The sequence below is a fragment of the Lampris incognitus genome, chromosome 1, assembly GCF_029633865.1.
Source record: "Lampris incognitus isolate fLamInc1 chromosome 1, fLamInc1.hap2, whole genome shotgun sequence".
Lineage (NCBI taxonomy): Eukaryota > Metazoa > Chordata > Actinopteri > Lampriformes > Lampridae > Lampris > Lampris incognitus.
Genome location: NC_079211.1, coordinates 131,356,944 through 131,383,793, shown reverse-complemented (window position 1 = coordinate 131,383,793; position 26,850 = coordinate 131,356,944). Strand labels below are relative to the sequence as shown.

The 26,850-nt window shown below is 39.7% G+C and overlaps 2 protein-coding genes across 2 annotated transcripts; one reads left to right on the top strand and one right to left on the bottom strand.

Moving 5' to 3' along the window:
- Nucleotides 1-65: 65 nt before the first annotated feature.
- On the bottom strand, nt 66-19,534 carry anapc7 (anaphase promoting complex subunit 7). The gene is made up of 11 exons (XM_056286147.1): nt 19,340-19,534; nt 17,969-18,155; nt 7,998-8,117; nt 6,477-6,588; nt 6,012-6,165; nt 5,728-5,870; nt 4,177-4,294; nt 2,030-2,226; nt 1,681-1,905; nt 1,234-1,384; nt 66-933 (listed from the first exon to the last, which is right to left on the bottom strand). Exons 1-11 carry the CDS (start codon nt 19,438-19,440, stop codon nt 744-746), a joined length of 1,698 nt encoding a protein of 565 aa, XP_056142122.1. The 5' UTR covers nt 19,441-19,534; the 3' UTR covers nt 66-743.
- A 2,123-nt stretch (nt 19,535-21,657) lies between these two features.
- On the top strand, nt 21,658-25,993 carry LOC130109196 (ubiquitin-conjugating enzyme E2 G1-like). The gene is made up of 6 exons (XM_056275972.1): nt 21,658-21,806; nt 22,692-22,794; nt 22,945-23,042; nt 23,250-23,428; nt 23,545-23,659; nt 23,753-25,993. Exons 1-5 carry the CDS (start codon nt 21,764-21,766, stop codon nt 23,629-23,631), a joined length of 510 nt encoding a protein of 169 aa, XP_056131947.1. The 5' UTR covers nt 21,658-21,763; the 3' UTR covers nt 23,632-23,659; nt 23,753-25,993.
- Nucleotides 25,994-26,850: the final 857 nt, after the last annotated feature.

Genomic DNA, 26,850 nt, shown 5'->3' with positions numbered 1-26,850 from the left:
CCCACTGCAGAAGATTAACAGAGTTAAGATTAATTCAAAAATAACTAGTCCACTCAATGTGTTGTCAATCATTGGCATTCTTTTCAAGTGTCAGTGCACAAACCAATTCCAAATGAAAATATTTTTGTATTATGCAGTTTTTAAAAATATACAAAATGCTACAAACATTGACGAAAGGATTAGATAACATCTTACAATTGTCATTTTTTTTCGACAACAGACTCAACAGGACATCTTACACAAAAATGTCCATCAGATGCATATACATATGGTACAAAACAAATTCTGATGATGTAAAACTAAGAAGAAGCACTTTGAACAACAGCAGAGCAAAAAAAATATAGTATAGTTATTTCATTCACACATCTCCCATCAACTTGTCATAGGCAAATTCAAAGGTTTATTCCACTTTTTTCACATGGCTTCTTTAACCTCTGCAGCAAACTTGGGCACACAAACAAAACCATAAACCAGTTAGTCCTTGCACCCACTCCCTCCACTGCTTTCTACACACATTTTAAGCTGCAGCCTACTGCAGACCAGTCCGTTGTCTTATAAATGGGTGCAAGCATAGATATGACATACTGCTGATGTCTGCAATGCCTTGGTTATTGATATAACACATTAGAAACATTGGTGGGACATCTTTGACGGAGGGAGGATTCTCAGTGAGTACTTGTAGATCGTGATGAATAGTTATACCTTTCTCCCTTGCCCTTAAATTCCCCCTGAATGGGCCTGGGTCACTGCATACCAAACCACTGCTCCTGGTCTGCCCACTGGGCTGCTTCACTGTCGCTGCCCTCCAGGTCTCCATCCTCCCCACTGCCTTCCATATCGTCCCCATCCAGCTCCACTGTGGCATCGGTGGGACTCTCCTCCTTCTCCATCTTCTGCATTCCCTCCAGGGACTTTTGATCATTGGGGTCCAGACTTGTGCAAAACAGAGAAACACACAAACTGATCTGAGAATATGGTGTGGAACACAAGTGTGCATACTGACACAAAACAAACGCTTCTCGAAGTTTGTGCTTTGATTGGTAGTTTCCTGCTTGGGGTAACCTTATCCACATATGAATTAGCAAAAATATAATTTCCTCTTACAAAGTGCAGAATGAAATACATGACTAGTTCTGATGATGTGATCAGTACACGCAGGCATCCCCTGTACAGGAGTAAACTTGAGCAGAAAAGTTTGGAAATGAAACAACATGGGAATCTGTTGTAACTAACCTAAGTGCTATGCTGTATTGGTCCATGGCTTCTTGGTAATCATTGACTGCCACCAGGAAATCTCCCAGCATTCTGTGCAGGACGCAGTCACTCTGATTGGCCAGGGCATTCCGGAGGAGAGCAATTCCTTCTTCATATTTCTGTTCTCGGCCTTCAAAAAATAAATAAATAAAACTAAGTAATTTTTTTTTCACGATTATCTTTTCGTAATTGACTAAAAAGTAAATTTCTGCACCGCAAACTCAGGGAATGAAAGAAAACTTTTTGTGTCGCTGCCAATGTAGCTAATGTATGCCAAATTTTCACCAGTCAAATTGACTTTGAAAACAAAACAAGGTCCAAAGTATATTTTAGTTTCCTTCAATAGTTGCTGTTAGACAAACATAGCCACAGATTCATTTGCAGTTTGTCTGATGACTGGTAGTAAATTCTAATCATCAAACATACTTAGAAGTTCTGCCTTCTTGACGACAGCCTTAGTATAGTCAGGCCTCTGGGCAAGTGCTTTATCTAGCAGGGTTTTGGCCTTCTCCTGAGTTACAGGGTCTTCCAGGCACACTGTGGCAAGGATGGTCAGAGTCTGTGCGTTGGCCCCAAGAGTCTTATAGATGTTATTTGCCATTCCCATGGCCTCACGAATCCCATTGGATGCCAGGTAACAGTCAATCAGACCTGAGAGAGGAGTAGACAACAGTAACCTCTAAAAAGCAAACACCTTCAGTATCAGTCACTGTCAAAAAAAATATGGATATTCTAAAACGACTTGGAGAAACATCATTAAAAAGAAAAAACTTGCCCTCATAGCAGTCCAACCGACAGGGTGCCAGACGCATGGCCTCTCTGAAATGGATGATGGCCTCCTGGACACGACCCATGTTCCTCAGTGCTGCCCCCTTCAGGAGAAGGGCCTGCACACTATTGCTGTTCAGCTGAATGGCTTTGGCCCCAAGGTAGAGAGCTCGCGAATAACGCTTGCTGTAAAAGCTATGACAGCTGAACAAAAAACAAACACGTTAAGATAACCACAAACTGAACAGGACACTTCTATCATACCATACTCCTGATTAAATTATGTCAACCACCATAACTAAGGTACACTATATGAACAAAAGTATTGGGACACCTGGCCATTACACCTACAGGAGCTTTTATGACATCTCATTCTAAATTCATAGTCATTAATATGGAGTTGGTCTCTCCTTTTGCAGCTATAACAGCTTCCACCCATCTGGGAAGGCTTTCAACAAGATTTTGGAGTGTCTGTGGGAATTTTTGCCCATTCATCCAGAAGAGCATTTATGAGGTCAGGCACTGATGTTGGACGAGAAGACCTGGCTCGCAATCTCCGTTTCTAGTTCATCCCAAAGGTGTTTGATGGGGTTGAGGTCAGGGCTCTGTGTGGGCCAGTCAAGTTCTTCCACACCAAACTCAACCAACCATGTCTTAATGGACCTTGCTTTGTGCACTGGGGCACAGTCATGCTGGAACAGAAAAGGGCCCTCCCCAAACTGTTCCCACAACGTTGGAAGCATAGAATTATCCAAAATGTCATGGTATGCTGAAGCATTAAGATTTCCCTTCACTGGAACTAAGGGGCCTAGCCCAACCCCTGAAAAACAACCCCATACCATTATCCCCCCTCCCCCAAACTTTACAGTTGGCACAGTACAGTCAGGCAGGTAGCGTTCTCCTGGCATCAGCCAAACCTAGACTCATCCATCAGACTGCCAGACAGAGAAACGTGATTCATCACTCCACAGAACACGTTTCCACTGCTCCAGAGTCCAATGGCAACGTGCTTTATACCAATCCATCCGACGCTTGGCATTGTGCTTGGTGATGTAAGGCTTGCATGCAGCTGCTCGGTCATGAAAACCCATTACCGTCCACGGGGTAAGGCATTCATTAGCCCACCCTTACCCGAGGGATAGTGGGTGTAGATCGGTGTAGTGTTCGGGGACTCATCATTCTCCAGCAACCCCTCTGGCCCATCCGGGCGCCTGCAGCCAAGCAACCAAAAGCATTCTCCCTACATCTCCTTCGCGGCCTGAAGGTAATGCAAGCCATGCGAGGCTTCAGCGTGTAAAATAGCGAGAGCAGCCGACACGAGCTTGAAGGAAGCTGGTGTTACGACCATCTGCTTCCTGTGGAAACATGAGCCAGGGGAGTTACTTGACAAGAGTTCCGGCCATATGCCACTGGGTTAATCAGGTGGGATAAGGGGAAAAACTAGAAATAAATTTATTCAAAAATAAAAAAAGAGAGAAAACCCATTCTAAGAAGCTCCCGGAGCACAGTTTTTGTGCTGATGTTAATGCCAGAGGAAGTTTGAAACTCTGCAGTTATTGAGTCATTAGAGCGTTGGCGACTTTTACACACTATGCGCCTCAGCACTCGGTGACCCCGCTGCGTGACTTTACGTGGTCTGCTACTTCGTGGCTGAGTTGCAGTTGTTCCTAAATGCTTCCACTTTTCAATAATACCACTTACAGTTGACCATGAAATATCTAGTAGGGAAGAAATTTCACGAACTGACTTATTGCAAAGGTGGCATCCTATGCCAGTACCACGCCTGAATTCACTGAGCTCTTCGGAACGACCCATTCTTTCGCAAATATTTGTAAATGCAGACTGCATGGCTAGCTGCTTGATTTTATACACCCGTGTTAATGGGTCAGAATGAAACACCTGAATTCAATGATTAAGAAGTGTGTCCCAATACTTTTGTCCATATAGTGTATATGATGTATATTGCTGTAGGATCAAATGAATTTAAGAGGAAAATAGCTTCTGAAAAACGAAAACAAAATGCACTAAAATTAATAAATGCGAAGCCCATTTAGAATATAATAAATCCATGCATCCCAAAATACTCTGTTACAGTTAATTTACAGTTACGCCAGTATTCCACCTCCATTTCTATGTGACTATTCTATGGCTCACCCAGAGATGACCCAGGGTTCAGCATGCTGGTCTGAGATGTTAAACAGTCTTCCTCCAAGGACTTCAACATCCTCCAAGTGGCCCTCACGTGCCATCAGGTACCCATACACATCCATGCCTGACAACAAACAACACAACTAAACGTTTACCTTTCATGGTATCACTAGCAAATTATATCATTTATTACTTAAAGGGATTATTGAAGTTTTTCATATTTTCTAGTTACTACTAACGTTGTCAACTGGTAAATATAATTTCCATGTTCATCCCTCCTGTTTTTCATACTGGACTCGCAGCTCCTGCTGGCCAGCTACAGTGCAATGCAATGTATGAATTCGTATTCAGTTCAAAAGAGCATTCAATATTTCACCCAAAGTCAGCATAATGCAATGGCAGTCTACAATGGCAAATTTTAATGGTTATTTCAAAAAGTTTAAGTCATTTCATGTCTTAGTGTTTGTTGGACCTTTGTCCTCTGCTGTGCGTGGAAGAGATGAACCGCCAATTGCTGGTGGCCTGTGCACGATTGCCTGCGTTTGGAAAAAATAATATCGCAGGTAGGCTGTGTTGCAGGTAGTTTAAACATGAAAACAGCAGTTCTATATTGATTGTCACTGCGACATATACAGTGAAGAATGTCATATACAGTGAAGAATGTAAGTCCAGCAAACACTTACGGATTTAGTAATAAAGTGACTAACATTGTTGAATAACCACACTAATTTACCATTACTGTCCATAGCATTATGTTGGCTTTGGGTGAACCGTGGAATGCTTTTTTTTTTTTTTTGTCTTTTTCCTCTTTCTCCCCAATTGTACTTGGCCAATTACCCCACTCTTCCGAGCCGTCCCGGTCGCTGCTCCACCCCCTCTTCCGATCCAGGGAGGACTGCAGACTATCACGTCTCCTCTGATACACGTACAGTCACCAGCTGCTTCTTTTCACCTGACAGTGAGCAGTTTCATGAGAGGGACATAGCATGTGGGAGAATCACGCTATTCCCCCCCAGTTCCCCCTCCCCACTGAAAAAGCGCCCCGACTGACCAGAGGAGGCGCTAGTGCAGCGACCAGAACACGTACCCACATCCGGCTTCCCACCCGCAGACACAGCCAATTGTGTCTGCAGGGATGCCTGACCAAGCCGGAGGTGACACGGGGATTCGAACCAGCGATCCCCATGTTGGTAGGCAACGGAATAGACTGCCATGCTACCCGGACGGAATGCTTTTTTTGAAATGAATGGTAATCCTTCAACTGTCCCCGGTGGCTTGCATTGCAATGTAGCTGGCTAGCAGGAGTCGCGTGTCCAGTATGAAGTACAAGATAGATGAACGTGTAAATGAAATCTACTGATCAATAACATTAGTGGTGAATAGAAAACAGGAATAGACTTTAAACATTTCAAACCAACACTTGAGCATGACAATGTTGCTTTAAGGTCAGGCAGAAGGTCAGTGCTGCACTGTTACTTTGTGGCTGTTCCTTTTAAATGATTTTTCTTTTTCAAAATCTTTTAGCATTGTAACAACTGACCAAAGAAGTATGCACACCTTTAATGAGGTATGGGTCCAGCATCTGGGCTTGCTCAAACTTCAGGATGGAGTTCTTGGTGTCACCTGCCCTGAAGTAGACATCTGCCAGACTCACCAGTAGGTCCACATTGTCCCGCAAGAGAGACTTTTTCTCCAGGGAGCTGCAAAATAGCACAGGACAAGGACAGACACACACAGGGGACAAAAACACACATGCACATCCCAATAAAAAAGGATGATTATTAAATAAAATCACATTTTATAATAATTTATTCAATATGGAGGATGACTGGTCTGCTCACCAAATGGTGTTAATAGCTCTATGGTTGTCCCCTGCATGTATGAAGGCATAAGCCTTGATCCAAACAGAGAGCCAATCAAGGTTGGGGATACTTTGGATCACATCCATAGTCATGGACGCCACCTCAGCTCCCTTTACCGACAAGGAGAGAAGGCCTACAGAGGAAACATCAAGTTACGTCTATTTATGCAGTGCACTCAGCAAAACGGTGTGCTAAGACTGATTAACAGAAAACATGGGGTGAAATTGTTGTATAAAAAAAAAAGTCCAGACAAAGCAAAAGCAATACAAACAGGATGAGTGCTTTTACACGTATGTGCATCTACATGCATGTATGCAACTGTGCACATGATTGTTAAGAGTCTCAACAGATGGAAGATAAACTTAAGAGGCCGAGAACCCTAGCAGGGTGGGTGCTTCAACTATTGACTAACAAAGTAAGATAAAAATGTCTCTGTAACCACACCAATGATGGCATCCAGGGCTAAAGGACACTGTCTCAGGACCTCTTTGTAGCTTGTCACAGCAGAGCGTTCCTGGCCAGCTTTCCTGTATAGGTTGGCTAGCATCATGTTGATCTACGGTAAGAAGAAAACAAATCTGTTCATTTCATTTATCTATCAAAGCTAATTTACCAGAACACTTGACAATTAGCACTGGAGGCTTACTGATCTGTGAGATACAGTAACCCACTTTATTATAAAAGTCTGTGGCAAACCGCCAGGGCCTTCTAGGCCTTCAGCGAAGGCCTAAGACTCCACAGAAAAAGGAAAACACTTTCATAAATATAATACAATCTTCTAATCAACTTGTTAATATCGCATTACATTTCGAATTTGACTACACATACGAATTCGGGAGGCTCTGCTTGCAGTCTCTCGGCCAAAAAAAAAAAATCATCCAATCAGCTTTTTCCCTCTGTTGTAACCGTGGGAGAAGACTCCTCCTGCCAGCGCCTTCGGCATCTCGAGTGAAGGTCTACGCTATCTAAATATGTTAGGTGTTAATACTGGATTGATAGATTACTCAACCAATCTGATTTTGATGTGTAGCGGATAAGCGTATTCTTTTATACTTGCCCAGCGTCATAGGGCCTTCGCTGCATACAGCCTACGTGACCGATTGTTCAGCAAATCAGCAGCAGCGCCTAGGTCTGTCATTGAAACCATTGTGGTTGCATTCCGCAGTGCATCACGGTAGTTGGTGTCTAATGTTAGCTGGCGTTTGTGTTTTTGATTTAGTTAGCTAAGCTAGCTAGCCGTGAATGAGAATAATGTTTCAAGGAGAACTCGTGAATGATGTGGTGGCAGATTTATTAGTCACACCATTTTCAAGAGGTGTGTGTGACATTTCACTTGTTTAGCTGCGACAGTCCCGGTTTCCACGGCATCTGCTGAAAGGACATTTTCAGAACTTAAAAGAACAAAAACATATTCCGGGAATACAACGGGACAGACATGACTCACAGCATTGGCCTCCATTGCCAAAGGACATTCTGATGGATTTAAAGCCAAAGGAGTGCTCTATGACCATGTGATCGACCGTTTCATCCAGAAAGAAAGGAGAATGGATTTTATCTTCAAATAGACAACACTGGTGAGTCAAATATATTTTTTTGCACAGTTAGTTGATTTGCTTAATGTTTGATTGTTTTTATGCTCAGCGGCCCAGCTGGGATGTGTTTGTTGAGTTTCTTGACAGCATAATATGCCCAGCGGGATTACTTCCAGTAAAGCTGTACATTACACCAGTCGTGAAACGATGTCGCTGCTGTGAACATGAAGTGTCAAATAACTTCATGATGGTGATGATTGTGATGATAACCACTTCTGCGACTAAAACATTGTAGCATGGCGATATGATGGCTGCCTTTGGGTAATCATGAGGAGGTGACGTCTCACCGAAGGCCTAGGTCTGAAATGCACGGTCCGCTACTGATAAAAGTATACTATATGCACATAAAGGTTTGGAGGGAACAGCAGCCTACCTTTGGAGTTCTCTGTCTGGATGGAATCCCATCAAGCACTGCAATAGCATCTTTATCTAATTTCAAGATTGTGTAGCACTCTGCTATCTTGTATTTCACCTCAATCTCTGATGGCAAGCTCTGTGAAAGACAATCAGTGAAATTAAACTGAAAGGTGCAAAAAAGCCACATCTTCTTGCCCACTTTCTACAAATATGTTTTGCCATTTCCTGGATTAGAAAATAATGTTCGTGACAGAATCAGAATTAGAGTCGGATTTATTGGCCATGTAAGTTTGCACATACATGGAATTTGACTCTGGTTTCGTGGCTGTCACAGTGTACTTAACATAGAATAACAACACAACAATCATCAGATATATACACAATTATAATAAAACTCTTGTTACACATTTCAAGAAGAGGGAGGAACACAGGGTGATGTATAACAGTGGAGGAAGGTGCAGACAGGTGGACTATAGCTTAGGCAGGAGGTGCGATCTGAAAGGGATTGGAGACTGCAAGGTGGTGACAGTGGAGAACGTAGCTAGGCAACATCAGATGGTGGTCTGTAGGATGACTTTGGAGAGCAAGAAGAGGAAGAGAGTGAAGGCAGAGACAATGATAAAATGGTGGAAGTTGAAGATGGAAGACTGTTGTGTGGAGTTCAGGGAGGAGATAAGACAGGCAATTGGTGGCAATGAAGAGTTGCCGGATGGCTGGGCAACCACTGCAGAAATAGTGAGGGAGATAGCTAGGAAGGTACTTGGTGTGTAAACTGGACAGAGGAAGGAAGACAAGGTGATTTGGTGGTGGAACGAGGAAGTACAGCATAGTATACGGAGGGAGAGGTTGACAAAGAACAATTGGAATAGTCAGAGAGATGAAGACAGTAGACAGGATTACAAGATATGGCATAAAGCCAAGAGAAAGAAGAAGTAATGAAAGAAAGCCACATAATTTTGTCATTGTATTCTTACAACAAATTGTATTGTTATAACGAATTTGTTCTCTGCATTTAACCCATCCTGTTGTATAGGAGCAGTGGGCAGCTGCAGCGCCAAGGAACCAACTCCAGTTCTTCTTTCCATTGCCTTGGTCAGGGGCACAGACAGGAGTATTAACCCTAACATACATGTCTTTTTGATGGTGGGAGGAAACCGGAGCACCCGGAGGAAACCCACGCAGACACAGGGAGAACATGCAATGCAAACTCCACACAGAAAGGACCTGGAACAGCCTGGGGTTTGAACGAGCCCAGGACCTTCTTACTGTGAGGCAAAAGCACTAACAACTAACTGGGCCACCATGCAGATTTAGGGGCTTCTAAATTGGCTCTGAGCCCTTTGTTGTTTGCAACAGTGATGGAAAGGTTGATGAATGAGCTCAAGCAGGAGTCTCCGTGGACTATGATGTTCACAGATGACATTGTGATCTGTAGTGAGAGTAGGGAGCAGATTGAGGAGAGCCTGGAGAGGTGGAGGTTTGCACTGGACAGAAGAGGAGTAAAAGTCAGTAGGAGCAAGATGGAATACATATGCATAAACGAGAAGGGGGACAGCGGAAAAGTGAGGACACAAGGAGTAGAGTTGACAAAAGTGGATGAGTTTAAATACTTGGGGTCAACTGCACTCTCTTCTTCACCTCCCTTCCACACTCCACATTACACAAAAACTACGGTGGTTAGGGTTAGGTTAGTTTTTTTGTTTTCAAATATATGTAAGTAACCGGCATTCTCCCTGGAGGCCAGACCAGCCAGAGCCAGCATCTTGATAACGTGACTCATGCAAGAAAAACTTGGCCCACAGAATACAACTTCATGGTGCCGGACAAGAAAATTTCATTGACATTGTGTCCCCCAGCACAATTTCATAGATTAAATTTCGTGACTATGACACAAAATCTCATGATACCGGGCTGGATTCTGAACAGCATGGTTACAGTTTAGAGTTGACTCCACTACGAGCCTCAGTTAAATCTTTGTAAGTACTGACATGTTCAAGATTGTGAATTATGATAGTACAAGCTTATCTAACTTTAGGTAATTTTGGTTGGTGCATTTTATCTTGTTTGTATCATATTTTTGGCGATAGCATGTCATGTTGACTGGCTAATGTAGGCTGTTTATGGCGATACATACCTGGTTATATGTTGCCATGTATCTGTTTAGATAGTGTAAAATTGTGTGGAAAACAGAGTAATATTGCATTATTACTGTAGATGTGTCATTTCATATGTATGTATTTTATATACATGTTAAAGTGGGGGGTAACTGAGCTCAAATCTGTGTTTTGGGATACCCATACCCCAGGAAAAAATATCAGTAACCACCCAGCCAATTCTGTATGATTAAAAATATTGCGAAGTATATAAAACAAAGCTTCAAAAACAGGTTCACGGAGCATAAAGGAGATGCGTCAGGCATGATGTCCGGAACTAGAAAGATGCTTTATTTCCCCGCCCATTCTCGGTTATATGTATATCCCACAGCTCCCCCAACAGCAATACATCTCCCACATTTATAAAGTATTTTGAAAAAAATCTGTCAATTTGGTTACCCTGGTCTTTAAAATGTGTAGTATAATACAGACGTGTTAAGCTCAAGACAAAACAAACAGTATATTTTGTCTTGTTTATTTTCTGTTGATTGCCTTTGCAGTCTTACAAAAAAATTACAAAGGAAATAAGAAGTTCTTGTTCTGGTGAAGAGAAGAAATAAAGCTGAGGAGAAGAGACGAAAAGATAAAACATCAACCCTCAACAACAAGCAACGCCTCAACATCATTTCCTTTAGTGTGAACTATCTGTCTAGCAGTACAAAGCTGCCAGAGGTGCGACGGCAGAATAAACAGCAAAGACACACTTTTTTCAGGTACTGTCTCGTTTTCATCCACTTGCTTGCTATGTTCTGTACTGATTTGGGAAGCAACGCTGCCAGTTTTTAATGAATTTATGTAAGCGGTCAGCTTCGTAGCTGCTGAAATGTGTGCATTGCATTTTTGATGGTCGCTGAATTTTTCCAACGCCTTCTTCCATTTCCAAATCCTACCGTTCGAGGCGTTTCTTCTCTGTTGTGGCCAGCAGTGCTAAATGCGCGGCATGAGTAACAGGATGCCCGATCAGCGGCGGGGCTGTGCTCAAGCCACGTGTAGGTAACATACCATTCTTTTCGAAATCTTCTCCCTCCTGTTGCTGGGAATAACAGAATAGTTTGGTAGGAGCCGTTCTCCATGAAATTCAAACAGTTTCCTACACCGTGAATAGGATCTCGAGCTGCAGGTTGTAACACCACGGCATTGCCTGCTTCTCGCTGCTGAAGCTGTGGAGGCTCCATCTCTGCATTGCTCACTTCTCGCAGAGATTGCTCTGAAATGTTGCCTGTCTCTGTGAGAGACACATCATCGTCCTGACACGGTTCTTCATTTTTGTTCTCTTTGTAAAATAACTTAATAATGTGTTAACACGTTTGGGCATTTTCAATTAGCCTCCCATAGCTAGCTAACATGGTTCGCTTCGGCTCGTTACATTGCCCCCAGCGGCCCGTATGTGTAATTACAGCAAATAGTATTTGTATATTTTTAAATAACATTATGTGATATATTCTTTTAATTATTCTTTGTGAGTTGGGGGGGGGCAATTGCCCCCCGTGCCCCCCCCGTGATGTCACCCATACTACCACACATACAATATGGATTTTCACACTGATCTTAAACAGATCACTGGAGCTGCGCGAAGTCCCCTCCTGCTTCAAAGGCACCACTATCATCCCTGTCCCCAACAAACCCTGTATCACAGGATTAAATGACTATAGGCCCGTTGCCATAACGTCTGTGGTCATGAAATCCTTCGACAGACTGGTGTTGGCCCATCTGAAGGATATCACAGGCCCCCTGCTCGACTGATTCTTTTGGAATATGTGATTACTACCATGAATTTAAATCCTCTGTTGACCGCCAAAAAATGAAGAGTGACTTTTTCCTTCTTCATATTAATCTCCGCAGCCTGGCAAAAAACTATTGACACTTTATGCCTTGTTTGGCCAACCTCGATTTCTCTTTTAATGTAATAGGGCTAACTGATACTTGTTTGATTAAAAACAATGCTGATTTGTATGAATTTAACAACTACAAGCATATATATACGTATACGTATATGCAGAGAAGACCAAATGGGTGGGGGTGTCTCCTTGTATCTCAACCCTAGCCTGGTCTACAAAGAAAGATATGATATTGAAAAGTATTTTTTCCTTTCTGCTGCGGCTGTAATTGTTGAAACCCGCCAGACCATAATTGCATGTATCTATAGACCAGCTAGCTCTGTATTCAATACCAACAAGCAATACTTGCAAATGTTCTTGATATTATTTCTAGAGAAGGGAAAAACTGTTATTTAACTGGCTCCAGGACCCGGAGAGTGCCAGCAAGTGAGCTGATGTCAGGCGTAAAGACACTACTTGATTCTCTAGATTGGCACGAAAGAGCAAAGGACTGAAAAGGTATGGATGGGTTTCCAAAACAGAGTTTATTGTCCAGGTCCAGGGGTGTGATTCCCTGCAGGGACACACATTTATTTTCAAACAAACTATTGGCTGAGCCACTCGGGACGTCAAATCTTTTCAAGACCTGACTACTCTGAGCATAAAATGTATGACTTTGAATATGATGTCGATCCGGAGAGCCATGTGTTTAATTTTATCAGTGACACTTGTAAATGTTCTGAGGATCAATTTAATGATGATGCTGAACTGAATAATAAATTTTCATTAATACATTTCAACTGACGAAGTCTTTATGCAAACTTCACTAAGATCAATTGAAAACATTTAAAAGTACATTGAAGTTGATAGCCTTATCTGAGACATGGTTAAATCAAGAGAAAGGTATTGATTTTTGTATTGAGGGTTATGAGTTACATCATATCAATAGAGTCAACAAGAGGGGAGGGGGTGTGGCCTTGTATGTGGACAGTGACTTGAAATGCAAACCAGTTGAATACATGACAACTGTAACTGACGATTTAATGGAATGCGTAACTGTGGAAATTCAAATGGAGAGGATGAGAAATATTGTTGTCACTTGTGTATACAGAACACCAGGGTCAAATGTAGAAATGTTTAAAGATAGTATGGAAGAATTAATGAACAGGCTAAATGAAAGTAAAACATTTATAATCTGTGGAGATTTCAATATTGACCTTCGAAATGTATCTAAACATTAAAAAACATCAGATTTTTTGGATGCATTATATAGCTGAGGGCTATACCTGTTGATTACCAAGCCCAGTAGAATAACCTCAAGTTGTGCAAAATTAATTGACAATATTTTTGTAAATATTATGGAGAATAATGTTAAAAGTGGGCTAATAATAAATGACATAAGCAACCATTTACCTGTATTTCTAACATATGATTGTCAAATACAGAGAAATAAGGAAGAACATTTCTATCAATATGTAAGGGTAAGAACCGATGAAGCAATAGACAAATTCAGGAATGACCTCTTAAAAGAAGAGTGGAAAGGGGTGTATGTAGAAGAGGTAAATGCTTCATATGAGACATTTCTGAAGAGCTACTTATCGCTGTATGATTCAATTGTCCAATAATGCCATGCAAATATAAACGTAGCTATAATAGAAAATCTTGGATAACAAAGAGTTTACAAAATGCATGCAAAAAGAAAAATAAACTTTACAGAGACTTCATAAAATTTAGAACAAAGATAGCTGAAAAGCAATATAAGGTTTACAAAAATAAGTTGACAATGATATTGAGACAAGCCAAGAAAGAATATTATAATAAAATGTTGAAAGAAAATCAAAACAACATTAAAGGTACTTGGAAAATATTAAACAATGTAATCAGAAATAACTCTGTGTCTACAGACCTGCCCAATTATTTCATCAATGACAATAATAAGGTTATAAAAAACATGAATGAAGTGGTAAAGGAATTTCATTCCTTTTTTGTTAATGTTGGGTCTAATCTCTCAAATTCCACTAAAAAAACATAATGATGGGCAAGTAGAAGTTGGCCGGAATGAGGGAAGTAAAGTGGTAGTCTATTTTTCTAGGAGAGGTAAGTGAAAATGAAATTGGATCCATTGTAGCAAAATCCAAAAACAAGACATCAACTGACAGTGATAGGATCGACGGGTTTAGAAAAAGACTACTGACTGCATAATCAAACCTCTAAGTTATATTATTAATCTTTCTTTTCACACAGGCATTTTTCCAGCCAGAATGAAAACAGCAAAGGTTATTCCACTTTTTAAAAAGGGAGATGAACACAGTTTTACTAACTATAGACCAGTGTCTTTGCTTTCACAATTCTCCAAGGTGCTTGAAAAACTGTTTGTACAAAAATTAGATGCTTCTCTTGAAAAGAAAAAATTGCTGAGTGAGAGTCAGTTGGCTTTCGGACAAATCGATCAACATATTTATTAATGAAAATAATGGAAGAGATTACAACAGCAATAGAATGTAAGAAATACACAATAGGTGTATTTATTGATTTAAAAATGCATTCGACATAATAGATCATAACATATTAATTTCTAAATTACATACATATGGTATGAGAGAAGTAATTTTAAATTGGTTAAGCAATTACTTAGATAACAGCAAACAATTTGTACAGTTTACTGGCAATACGTCTGAGTACATGAAGACTGAATGAGGAGTCCCACAAGGCTCGGTGTTGGGGCCGAAACTTTTCATTTTATATATCAATGACATATGTGAAGTGTCAAAGATACTGCAGTTTGTTTTGTTTGCAGATGACACTAATTTTTTTAGTTCAGGAGATGACTTAAAAAGTTTAGCAGAAAGCATTGTAAATGAAATGGTCAAACTAAAAAGATGGTTTGGTGAAAATAAGTTATCATTAAATTTGAGCAAAACTAAGTTCATGGTTTTTGCTAAACAGAAAAGGGATGAAAATGTTTTACTGTCTCGATGGAGTTGATATTGAAAGAGTATCTGAGTTTAGATTTTTTTGGGTGTAATAATGGATGAAAAACTGACATGGAAATCTCATATAGCATATGTTAAAAAAAAAGGTGTCCAAGAATATTTCTGTTTTGAACAAAGCAAAGTACGTGTTAGATGGCAGTAAGAATTATTCATAAAGTGGATCCAAGAGAACACACAAACGAACTGTTTATTAAGTCAGGATTAATGAAACTTAAAGATTTAGTTGAATTACAGACATTGTTAGTTATCTACAGGGCAAAAAGCAGAGTATTACCAGAAGATTTACAAAAATTATTTGTTTTTAGTTCAGAGGATGAGGACCATAGTAGGAAATTTAAATTTAAACATTAGTATGCACGTACTACTTTAAAGCAGATGTGTATTTCAGTATGTGGTGTCAAACTGTGGAATTCTTTAAAGAACAATCTAAAGGATTGTATAAATATCTTTCAGTTCAAGAAAAATGTATAAGGAAAGAATAATTAGACAATATGGAGTTGTCCGGTAATGGGTTTTCAGTTGATGGTGAATTATTGTGTATGGCTTTTTGATTCTTTTTCATTTCTCATGTTGCTGTAAGTATTAGTCATTGAGTAACTGACTGACAGACCATCTATTCTGTTGTTTATTTAGGCTTGAGTAAGGGGCAGGTAAAATGAGATTTTCTTCTCCCTGCTCCTTTTCAATCATGGAATGTGTAAATTGATGTGTTTGATTATGAATTGCTTGTTTCTGTCTGGAGCTGTGCATTACCATGAGTGGAATAAATAATAATGAATGAATGAATATTGTAAACTATAATTTAATTAAGGACTTTATTGACACAATGTTCTCTCATATTTTCATCCTATGATTACAGTACCAACCAGAGTGATAAAGACCTCTGCCACGCTGATAAACAATATATTTATTTACAAATGTGTTGTGTAAGAACATGAAATCAGGATTTCTGTGTATGGATATTGTTGACCATTGCCCGATATTTTTAATAATATTCAAGGAACATGATAAGCCTACATTTACACTATATCCCAAATAGAAGAGAACCTTCAATGAAGCGAACATAAAGAAGTTCGGATTAACGGTCAGCGAGTATCCATGGTCAGATATCCTTCAGTCTATAGATCCACAACAGGCTTTTACTTTGTTTTCAGAATGTATCTCCCTGGCATATGATCTGTGCTTTCCCCTTGTACTGGTGTCTCCCAAACCTCATCATAAACTGACCAAACCATGGATAACTTCAACCATCACGAAATCCTTGAATACTAAACATAGACTGTACAAAAACTATCTTTACAGTCCCACTCCATTTAATTGCCCAATTTAAAAAAATTATAGAAATAATTTAAACCATATTATCAGAAGGAGCTAAAAACACTACTACAATGTAGAACTATCTAAACATAAAAATCACATGACCTTTCTTTGGAAAACAATTAATTGTATCCTCAAAAAAAATACAAGCAGTTACCTAATGAATTTAAGGTTGATAGGGGTCTTATCACTGATCCACAATTGCCAACTATTTTAATAGCTTTTTCCTCAGAAATTGGTCCAACTTTGGCCTCCAAGATTCCTCCAAGCAACCATACCATACTCCTCTTCATCAAAGAAGGTTGAATCAGTTCATCTGGATACAACGTTTATTGACAGGTACGTTTCATCACTCAACTATGTGATCCCTTCAGTCTAAACTGACTGCAAGTATTCCCACCCTTATAAACAATACAGTTGCATAACGACCGAAACCAACGACCAGTTTCATATGCAAATATGGGTATGACCATTAACTAGAGTTTCAATGGCCATGTCTACAATCCACAGAGGATTTGGGAATGTTTGCAATCACAGCATTGTAAGATGGCGACAGATGTACTCTTAGCCCCCCCACCCCCCGGTTCAGGGATGGTCATTCCCGTTTCACATAAATGGCCTCTTTGACTCCCCGTTCAAACCAGCGATCCTCCCTATCAAGGATGTGCACATCCTCATCCTTGAAAGAGTGGCCACTGGCCTGTAGATGGGTGTAGACTGCGAAGACGTATTAGCTCTTCTGTGTTGTGCCATCCTCTTGGCCAGTGTCTGTTTAGTTTCCCCAAGGTACAAGTCACGGCAATCATCCTGCCATCTAACAGCATAAATTATGTTGCTCTGTTTGTGCCGGGGGACCCGATCCTTGGGGTGGACCAACTTCTGGCACAGCATGTTTTGGGGTTTGAAAGCAACTGAGATGTGGTGTTTGGAAAATACACGTGTAAATGACCTTTAATGTGGCCCAGCATACTCCCAGTATCTATTACATTTCATGTTTACATATACTGTACATATGTATATATGTATTGTGTGTGTGTGTGTGTGTGTGTGTGTGTGTGTGTGTGTGTGTGTGTGTGTGTGTGTGTGTGCATATACGTATGTACTTAGCACTAGCTTGTTTTTTGTTCTGGGGGGGTTGTATGTTTTAATTTTTGTGTTTATATTTTTAAGGGGAAAAAACCCTATATATACAGTACAAAAAAAAGTTTTCCACGGGCTGTTGTTCAAATGAACGCTTAATACTGTCAAATAAATCCAACCATTTTGTATATACTGTGTATTGTATGTATACTGGTATGCTCTGTCATGTCCATCTACCGCAGGCATTTTATGTAACCTGTTAACATTTATTTCAGGATCTTTGATATATTCCCTGCACCACTGCACTTTAATGCCCCTTATTTTGCCAGTTTATAGTCAACCCTTGTGTATATATCTCAAGATTGTTGTGTTGTTATTCTATGTTAAGTACACTGAGAGCCATGTGCGAACTTTCATGACCAATAAACCTGATTCTGGAAACATATAGCATTGTGAGCTTTTGCATTTGTGATCTTGCGGCAAGTAATATTTGGAACGGAATAACAATTCCTCAATCCAGATCAGGCAGTCAGATAATAAGTTAAAAAAGCAAAAAAAAAAAACAAATGCCAATTACAAATTACTATTGATAGAATTACACTTATAATCAAACCAATTAAAACTTACCTGTCCCTGTATGTTAGATGCTCCTCCACCAGTAGAAGTACGAACTTTAGATGTTTTGCTGATGACCTTCTTCTGCTGTAGTGCCATACTGTATTTACAGGCAGCATTGCGATATTCCTTATCATGGAAAATAGCATCGGCATGGTAAACCAACAACTGGTACTTCTGGGATGGTGAAAACAGCTCTCTGTATTGAAAGAAATACAGAAGAAAATGGTAAAATCAGAATAGAAAAAAGATCACATAACTTCATATGTCGACACAATTTCTGAGTAATAAATGTTTCTATAGTTGTTCCAGCTGCAGATCTAGAAGCATTTGTCATTTTTAATTCAATGCAAGCTTCCCTTTAACCACTTATTTTTACTCATGTACATGTAACATATTAGTCATGTTTGCCTGTAATACCTATACATTTAAACTTGATGGCTCTTTTGCACAATTTTACTTTCTATCCATTACCTATAATGTACCCATATGTGTACACCACACAACAAAGTTACTGACCAGAAGTTATTGTCATATTTTAATACATGCTCATGCTCTTGTTCTGAGACTGTGTATTGTCCTGCAGTGTGCAAGACAATTTCACCACGGGGATCAATTAAGTGTCGTTTCCTTCTTTCCTTTAAATTTGACTATCTTCATCTAGGAAATGCTATTCAAAGACTTAAGTAGAAATTAAAGTGCACTCCTTTCCGATGCAATGTTTCGATTCAACCAGTCATCTGTCAAAACTGTCGTTTAAAAGAGCTATCTGGACCTCCCTGACATGAATGCACACATTTTGGGAGGGGGAAAAAAACATAAGGCTCCACTACATGTGTACAAGTTAATTGCCGTTTAGCTACTGTTGAGGCTGGTTTGCAGCCACATAGCTAATGAGGGGGGGGGGGGTCCTTTAAAACACTGTGATCATGCACTTCAACTGGTTGTGTGGTATTGCTTTCACTTGGTCAACTTCAACTTGAAACATCACCGTTTGTGAAAACAGCACAGCACAACAGTCGAATCTTACAATACCACTACACTAGCTAGTTTGACCAACTGATTGATGAAACCTACGTTAAACTGGCTGACAGCTGATCGAAATCATTATGGTAGCGAATTGCGACTGGCTATTGAAATTAATATCAGCCAACTGCTGGGGTTGTTGCGTTACACGCACTATAATATTACGCTGCTCTGGGATTCTGCAAGGTGTGTTTACACTAATTTAGTAATACAGGATGGTTCAAACGAAAACTTATTTGCGTACATTAATACAAATTCTGTCCTAAGTATACTAGCAAATAACCACATCCAATCTAAATATAAACCACTTGTCCAAGCAATTAATTAGACGGCGACCACCAAGGCAATGCTACTTACGGATTGTTGTTGCTCATTGTCAGCAACAAACTGCTCATAATCCGAACATTGGAATGAAGCCCAGCCGCGGCCATATCCCGTACATGGTCTATCGTATTCATTCTGGGTTATGTTTAGGGTTTACTTTGTTCGAAGTAAAATTTTGAAGTTATAGATTCGGAGCTAGTGAACGGCTAACGTTAGCAATCTAGTTTAACGTCCGACTTCTTCTTTGTGAAGGCTGTTGGTGGTTGACGTCCGGTGCATTACCGCCCCCTTCTGCTTCGAAGTGGGACCAGCGCGAAATGGTCCCTTCGATTGATAACGTCAAAGAACCCATTAATCCAGCCATTATCCAAACCGCTTATCCTGCTCCCATGGTCGGGGATGCTGGAGCCAACCCCAGCAGTCATTGGGCGGCAGGCGGGGAGACACCCTGGACAGGCCGCCAGACCATCACTGGGCCGACACGCACCACCAGTGGCGGATCTAGAGATTTTTTTCTGGGGTGGCAAAGGGGTGGCATGAGGTTCAAGGAGGGGGCAATGGACATTATTCTAAACGTATTATTATTCAAAACTCGGATTTCATCGAATGTATTTTGTTCTCTACTGTTTGAGATGAGTTTGGTGCGGGTTTCATTGACCTTCACCATGCATGTACATAAAATATACTTTAAAAACATATTATCTGATTTATGAATGGGGTGGCAACAGGGGTGGCAAGACTGTGTCCCAGAGGTTGCAGCTGCCACCCCTTGCCACCCCGTAGATCCGCGCCTTCGCACCACTTGTTAAATTACGAATTATTTCCATGTCAAACTAACGAACTGCATAATTTCCGAGCCCTCCTTTAATTTATTATATTTCTTGCTCATTTCCTTACACTCCGACCTGACAGGTCACATAGTTACAATTACAATTTCATTTAGCAATTACCCAGCCTTATAGTTGTCATTACGATAATGACTTCCACTCTCCTTGATCTACCAACATTTCTAAATGTTTCATCAACCCTACTTTGAACTTTATACAAAAAAAATAAAATCCCTTTACTCAGTGGGTTCTGTGTGCTGCTTTCCTCCAATAGTCCCCTTAACGTTGCGTTTGCGAAATGTGGGTACGCCCTCTCGAATATTAGTACACATTTTCAAATGTCAGGTGATGTATATTCAATAGCAAAGTCCTGATTTAATTTCCATTACAACTCGGTATATAGTTGTCAGTCCTGGCCACTATTGCTGTTAAAATGTCAGGTGGAGTACCGTATGGAATCCATGATCTGCATACAATTAAATAATCTTCTTTCGGCTTGTTCCCTGTTTCCCAGGGGTCGCCACAGCGGATTCGATAGTTTCCATCGGTATCTTGTGAGGGCGCAGCACCGATGGTAGTCTTGTCAATCCGCATTTGTCAAAATTTTACACCGAATGCCCTTCCTGACACTTCCACTATCCCTATGGACGGGGCACTGGTTCTTGCGCTGGATGCCATCCCAGTATTCATGAACTTGCACCCATGCCCGTCGCCTTTCATACATACAATTGCATACAAATACAATTTTATGTGCTGTATTATACAATTGTATGCAAATGCATACAATTAAATAATAAATAACATAAAATTTCTGCTGTGCTTCCCTCACTACTGTAAATTAAGTTCCTTTGTACAGGTCAGCACTGAAGTGGAGTTTCCATCTATAGGTCAGTCGTTAGTCCGTGAAACTGTACAAATACAAACTTGTACCTGTACAAATATTTTTCCCTTTTCGCATTTTCCCCACGAGGCTCTATTACAATCAAAGTCATGTCATGAATTTCGGTGTCACTAATATTAATGACACATCCATCGTTCGAAATGCATTGTGAAATGACTGTCTTGAACATGCACGTTAAGTAACCTTTTTTAGTTTTATTCTTTCTCTTTTTAAATGTTATCATTTGTTACTTTTATTCTTACGTTGCTGAGAGCAGAGTCGAAGTCAAGGCATTGCATTGCTGCAGCTGTCACATTGTGTCCTGTTACTGCTCATCTGATAAACATTGTATTTACTGGAAGTTAGAAACAATAATGGACAGTGTGAAGCCCTTTCCTTTATTTTCAAATAAAGTCGTTATATTTTGGCAGAACCTCATATTATTATTTTTTTAAATTCTTCATTGAAGCTTATTAATTTAGGGCCGAATCTCAAAAAAGATCTGCTTCCCTCCACTCCTTGCGAATTTGATTGTTTTTATAAAGATTGTTACGCGGACAGAAACAGCGACGGTTCCGTGTAGTACGCGCCTGCGCATTGGAACAACCCAGCTGCTGAACCTTCTGTCAAAACACAGAGGGGGGCAGCTAACGTTAGCGAGTCAGAGAACGCGAACTCCTATTTCAGTTTTATTTCTTTTGTTGAATTCGACGACGCAGCGTTTATTTTTTTCGTTAAAGTCTGCGTACCATGACCGAACAGTCAGCGCTACTCCTCCGAAAGCAACTGGCAGGTAAAAGGAAATGCTGCATGACAAATAAACAAACCCAGCTAATGCTAACGAACCAGTAGTTAAGATTAGCTTTTAGATGCGCAAAGCTATCTTTACGCCAAAGGGGGGGGGGACCGTTGGCTAGCTGTTTAGGTCTCAGATTGGAGTCGTTCAACCACGGCAACCCAATTTAGGAGTTTGTATACTATTAGATGAACTATTTCGGGTGTAAATATATGTATGTAAATGTGCGAAGCTCAATATTTTAAGTGATTCACTAATTTAAACTAAATCGCAACGCCAGCCATGCTAGCCGGTTAGCAAATCCGACATTCTATATAGCTCATGTTAGCAGTGGAACAAAGGAATAATCAGTCCGGGGTCCGGTCTGTCAGATGTTATGGCTTAGTTGAGCTACCACTACCAATAAAACTAAACATTTTATTTGACAAACAATCCGCATCGAAAGTAACAACTAGTGCCAGTTAACAAATACATTAACTGGCCGGACAAAACGAGATTAAAGCTAACGTTTCTGATGGCAAATGATTATTTTTTAAGGGGAGACCTTTCCCAACGTTAATAACCAGAATTAATTATTCATCTAAAATGTAGTAATACATTAATGGTACTGTTTCCGTTTTGTTCAGTTTTCAATGAGATACTAGATATTGGAGAAAGAAAACTCTGAATCAGAATAGAAAATGGCAGGTCCTATCCAGCATGGCCTTATTTGTAATACAGAATACTTCTATCCGAGCACGAATTTCAAGATTTTTATTTCAAGATATTTAAAAAAAATGCATATCATAAAGTCGTTGAAACTGGAGAATGGACCATTTATTTTCCCCTCAAAACATGTCCTTTCCTTGCATTTACATTTTACATGAGTTGCCTGTGTTTCAGAGCTAAACAAGAATCCAGTGGAAGGCTTTTCAGCTGGTCTGATAGATGATGAAGACATATACAAATGGGAAGTTGTCATCATAGGTCCACAAGATACCCTGTTGTAAGTGAGGGAATATTTTAAGTATTTATTTTACATGAAAACATTTGGGTCCAGAGTAAATGTGCAAAATCAAAATTTTGTCTTGATAGCTTTGTTTACCTCACCGTTTTGATTGTTGTTGTTTGTTTTTGTTTTTTTGTCTCATTACAGTGAAGGTGGCTTTTTCAAAGCATATTTGACTTTTCCTTATGATTATCCACTACGGCCTCCCAAGATGAAGTTCATCACTGAAATCTGGCACCCAAATGGTATACACATTTAAGTCTGCACAGTCGCAGTGCAGTTATCATCAACACATTATGATTTGGCCAGTTGGACTTTCCAGATTTTGGTTATTTCAAAGGTTTCGGTGAATCAGCAGTTTTGTAATTTTGAACTAAAATGTGAATTTTGTGTATTTAGTACAATCCTGCATGCAATATCTACTTGTTGAATACACATTCCCTTCTTCACAGTTGCAAAGAATGGAGATGTTTGTATCTCAATTCTTCATGAGCCCGGAGAAGATAAGTTTGGCTATGAAAAACCAGAAGAACGCTGGCTTCCTATCCATACAGTAGAGACAATCATGATTAGCGTTATTTCTATGCTGGCTGACCCCAACAGTGATTCACCAGCTAATGTGGATGCTGCTGTGAGTATACTACTATACCACTGATACTGTAAATTCCCATGTCTTATTCTCATTATTTTCTTGGTTGAAGAAATTGTAGGATGTGTTATTAAAGTGATCTTGTGTTGCTCATGCAGAAAGAATGGAGAGAGGACCCTAATGGTGAATTCAAGAGGAAGGTGGCTCGCTGTGTAAGAAAAAGTCAAGAGATGGCATTTGATTAGGACTCAGATTCAGTTGCTAAATTCCAGGGTAAGCAAATGTAATGGTTCAACTTGAATAAGACCTACATGTGACAACTTGCATCTGTAAACAATAGTATTAATAATGTCCTTTTTTATCCAGTCAAAGGAAATGCCCTCACAGGAAAATTTTCAGCAAAAGGCTTTTGCACCTCTTCTTTTGCCAGTCAAAGGAATTGGTTGGTTCCAACCATTTTTCTGTGAAAGGTTTTTTTTTTTTTTTTTCAGCAAGATGAGCCAATCTGAGAACTACCAGCGAAATTTACTTATTTCCTACCTGGAATTGTATATTTAACTTTATTTATTTTGGAAATATTATGATGTAAGATATGTCACTACTGTAAATTAACTTGCTTTTTTATCTGCTGCTGAACAGTTTCTACTTTATACCAGGTTTCTTATGCAATTTAGTGGACATTATTGTGTAAAACAAATGAGAGCCAGTAATCATTAAATCATCACTTCTGCATATCTACCACCATATTAATGTTGGCACTGCAAAGTCCTGTCAAAAGACTAATTCTTTCTGTCACTAAATCACTGCTGCCTTTTGATGCCCTGAATTCCTCATCAAGGTTGTCCTCTGAAAGCTTTTGACACAATTGTCGTTTGAAGGAAAATGTTCAAGATTTTAGAAGCCTTTTATTGAGCACTATTCATGTCCACTGCAAGGACTTATAAAAATTTTTCATGGTGTCATAGTTTCCAGGTAATGAAATCACAGAAAGTTGAGTCAGTTCATCTCTACACAATGTTTATTGGGAGAAATGTTTCGTCACTCATCTAAATGACTTCATCGGTCAGCTGACTGCAGGTATCCCCAACCTTATAAACAGCACAGTTGCGTACAACCGCAACCAGTGATTGGTTTCATATGCAAATTGCCATGACCATTAATTAGAGTTACCATGGCCATGTGTACTATTCAGAGGATTGAGGAATAGTTGCAATCATAAAATCATGTTTTCATGGTATTTTTTTATCTAGCATTGGCCATCTAGTATTTGTTAGTAATTTAATAATAATGACTGCTATTACGAAAATTTCAATTACTCTCAATCTTTCAATTCCACCAAAAATTCTGCATATAATTGAAACGATTTTATTCATTTTGAATTGTAGTGCACACGCCATTGACCTTGAACTAGCATTGCTAATGAGTGCGAAGGTTGGTGTCAATTTCCCAGCTGTCTGCTGCAGTTTTTCATAAAAAGCTCGTGATAAGTCTTCAGTAGGATAGATGTTTGAAATTCTCAAACCTCCCCTTTGTGCCCTAGCCCCAATGGATAACCATGATGTCTTTAATCAAGTTGCTCGTCTTATGTGTTCCCACAATGATGAAATGAAATTTGTTAACAACAGAACATAGTCTGTAAAAATTAGCATAAACGGGGATGATTTTCCAGGTGTTTGCTGGCATCTGAGTTTAGCTCAACTTAACAGTATAAAACATTTGAAGAGGTTATGAGTTGTTTTTTGTTTTGTTTTGGGTTTTTTTGTGTTGTGTTACATGGTTGATATAGGCACCTCAGTGCTTTTTTTTGTGGTGGTACATTTGGCTTTCAATCCAAATGTGAGTAAATTGTGAGATGATTCTCACTTTCACACAGATTTTGAGGGCTACATTTAGAATAATTAATGAGATCCTTTTCTCAATAAACATTCAGTTATAATTGGTGCATCTTATGGCAGTGTTTTATCATCTTATTTTTTCACCCAGTGAAATCAGGTTTTAATTCGTCAGAGGCATGCAGTTGAACTACAATTCGAAATGATAATTTTGAGTGAAAATGGACAAAATCTTGCCGCATCGGTTTTAATTTCATATATTCTGTACAATCGCAGTTTGAATTTTGTGGGGACTGGACACAAGTTGCTTTTCCAGTGAGTCCATGTTCACTGATTGTTTTGCTGACTCTCAGATCATGATTTTGTCCATTTTGAATTAGAATACTGTCACATCAGTGACTAACTGATCTATGACTGACATTGAATTACCAACTTGTGCATGCAACCAGGTTTGCTGGAGTCGGTTAAATTTAAATGGCATACCATTGTTAATACATTGAGTGGATGTGATGTGTACATTTAATTTCAGTAGACCACTAAAATGATCACATAACTGCAGTTGACATTACCTTCTGACTTTTGTTTTCTAAATCTACCGTGACCTCCTCTGACCGGTGTTCACTGTATTTGCACAGACTTTGTGCATATGACATGTCATTAAGCAATACGCTCTGAAATCAGTGTCCTGACCATCCATCCTAGCCCCACTATTTTTTTCCCCCCATTTATCTTAATGCAATGTATATTGGACATGACGCTGAATAAAGTGTGTAAACTCACATGAACAGAGTGACTTGTACATTTTTTGTTGTTGTTGTAGATAAGATCGTGTATTGGGTGTAAAGTGCCTTGGAAATCTGCAGTAATTGGAACCGTTGGAATTGATCAGATATCAATGCTGGTTTCGTTTCAGAGTATCAGGCTTTCTGGCTCTAATGCATTATACGGTACTAAATGGGCTAAAACGTGGTTGTAGCCACAATATGAACTACATAACAGCTCATATTGACAGAACAAGTAAAAATGAGAAAACGTTATTTTCTAGACATGTATTTTCGTGAATCACTAAATGGATGTAGAATGGATATAAAAGGTCAACAGAATAACCTGGTCACATAAGTTTGCACACCCTTTTATAATTGGGGATGTGGCTGTGTCAGAATTGAACGATCACATTCAAGCTCATGTTAAATAGTGTATACCTGCCATCAATTAAAGTCACTGTGATTGACCCTAAATAAAGTTCACCTGTTCCTGTAGGGCTATGAGGTAGGGTAGCAAGACAGAAGCCTTTTCTCACACACACACACACACAAATCCAAGCCCCACTAAATTTTGCAAAAAACATACACCCAGTTGCCCAAAACCATGGGGGAAAATTGTTATAGTCTGATGAGACCAAGGTTGAACTTTTTGGCTGTAATTCCAATAGGTATGTTTGGTGCAAAAACAACACAGTAAATCATCTAGAACACCATACTCATAGTGAAGCATGGTGGCGGCAGCATCGTGCTTTGGGGCTGCCTTTCTTCAGCCAGAACTGGGGCTTTAGTCAAGGTGGAGAGAATCATGAATAACTCCAAATACCAGTCAATTTTGGCACAAAACCTTCAGGCATCTGCTAGAAGACTG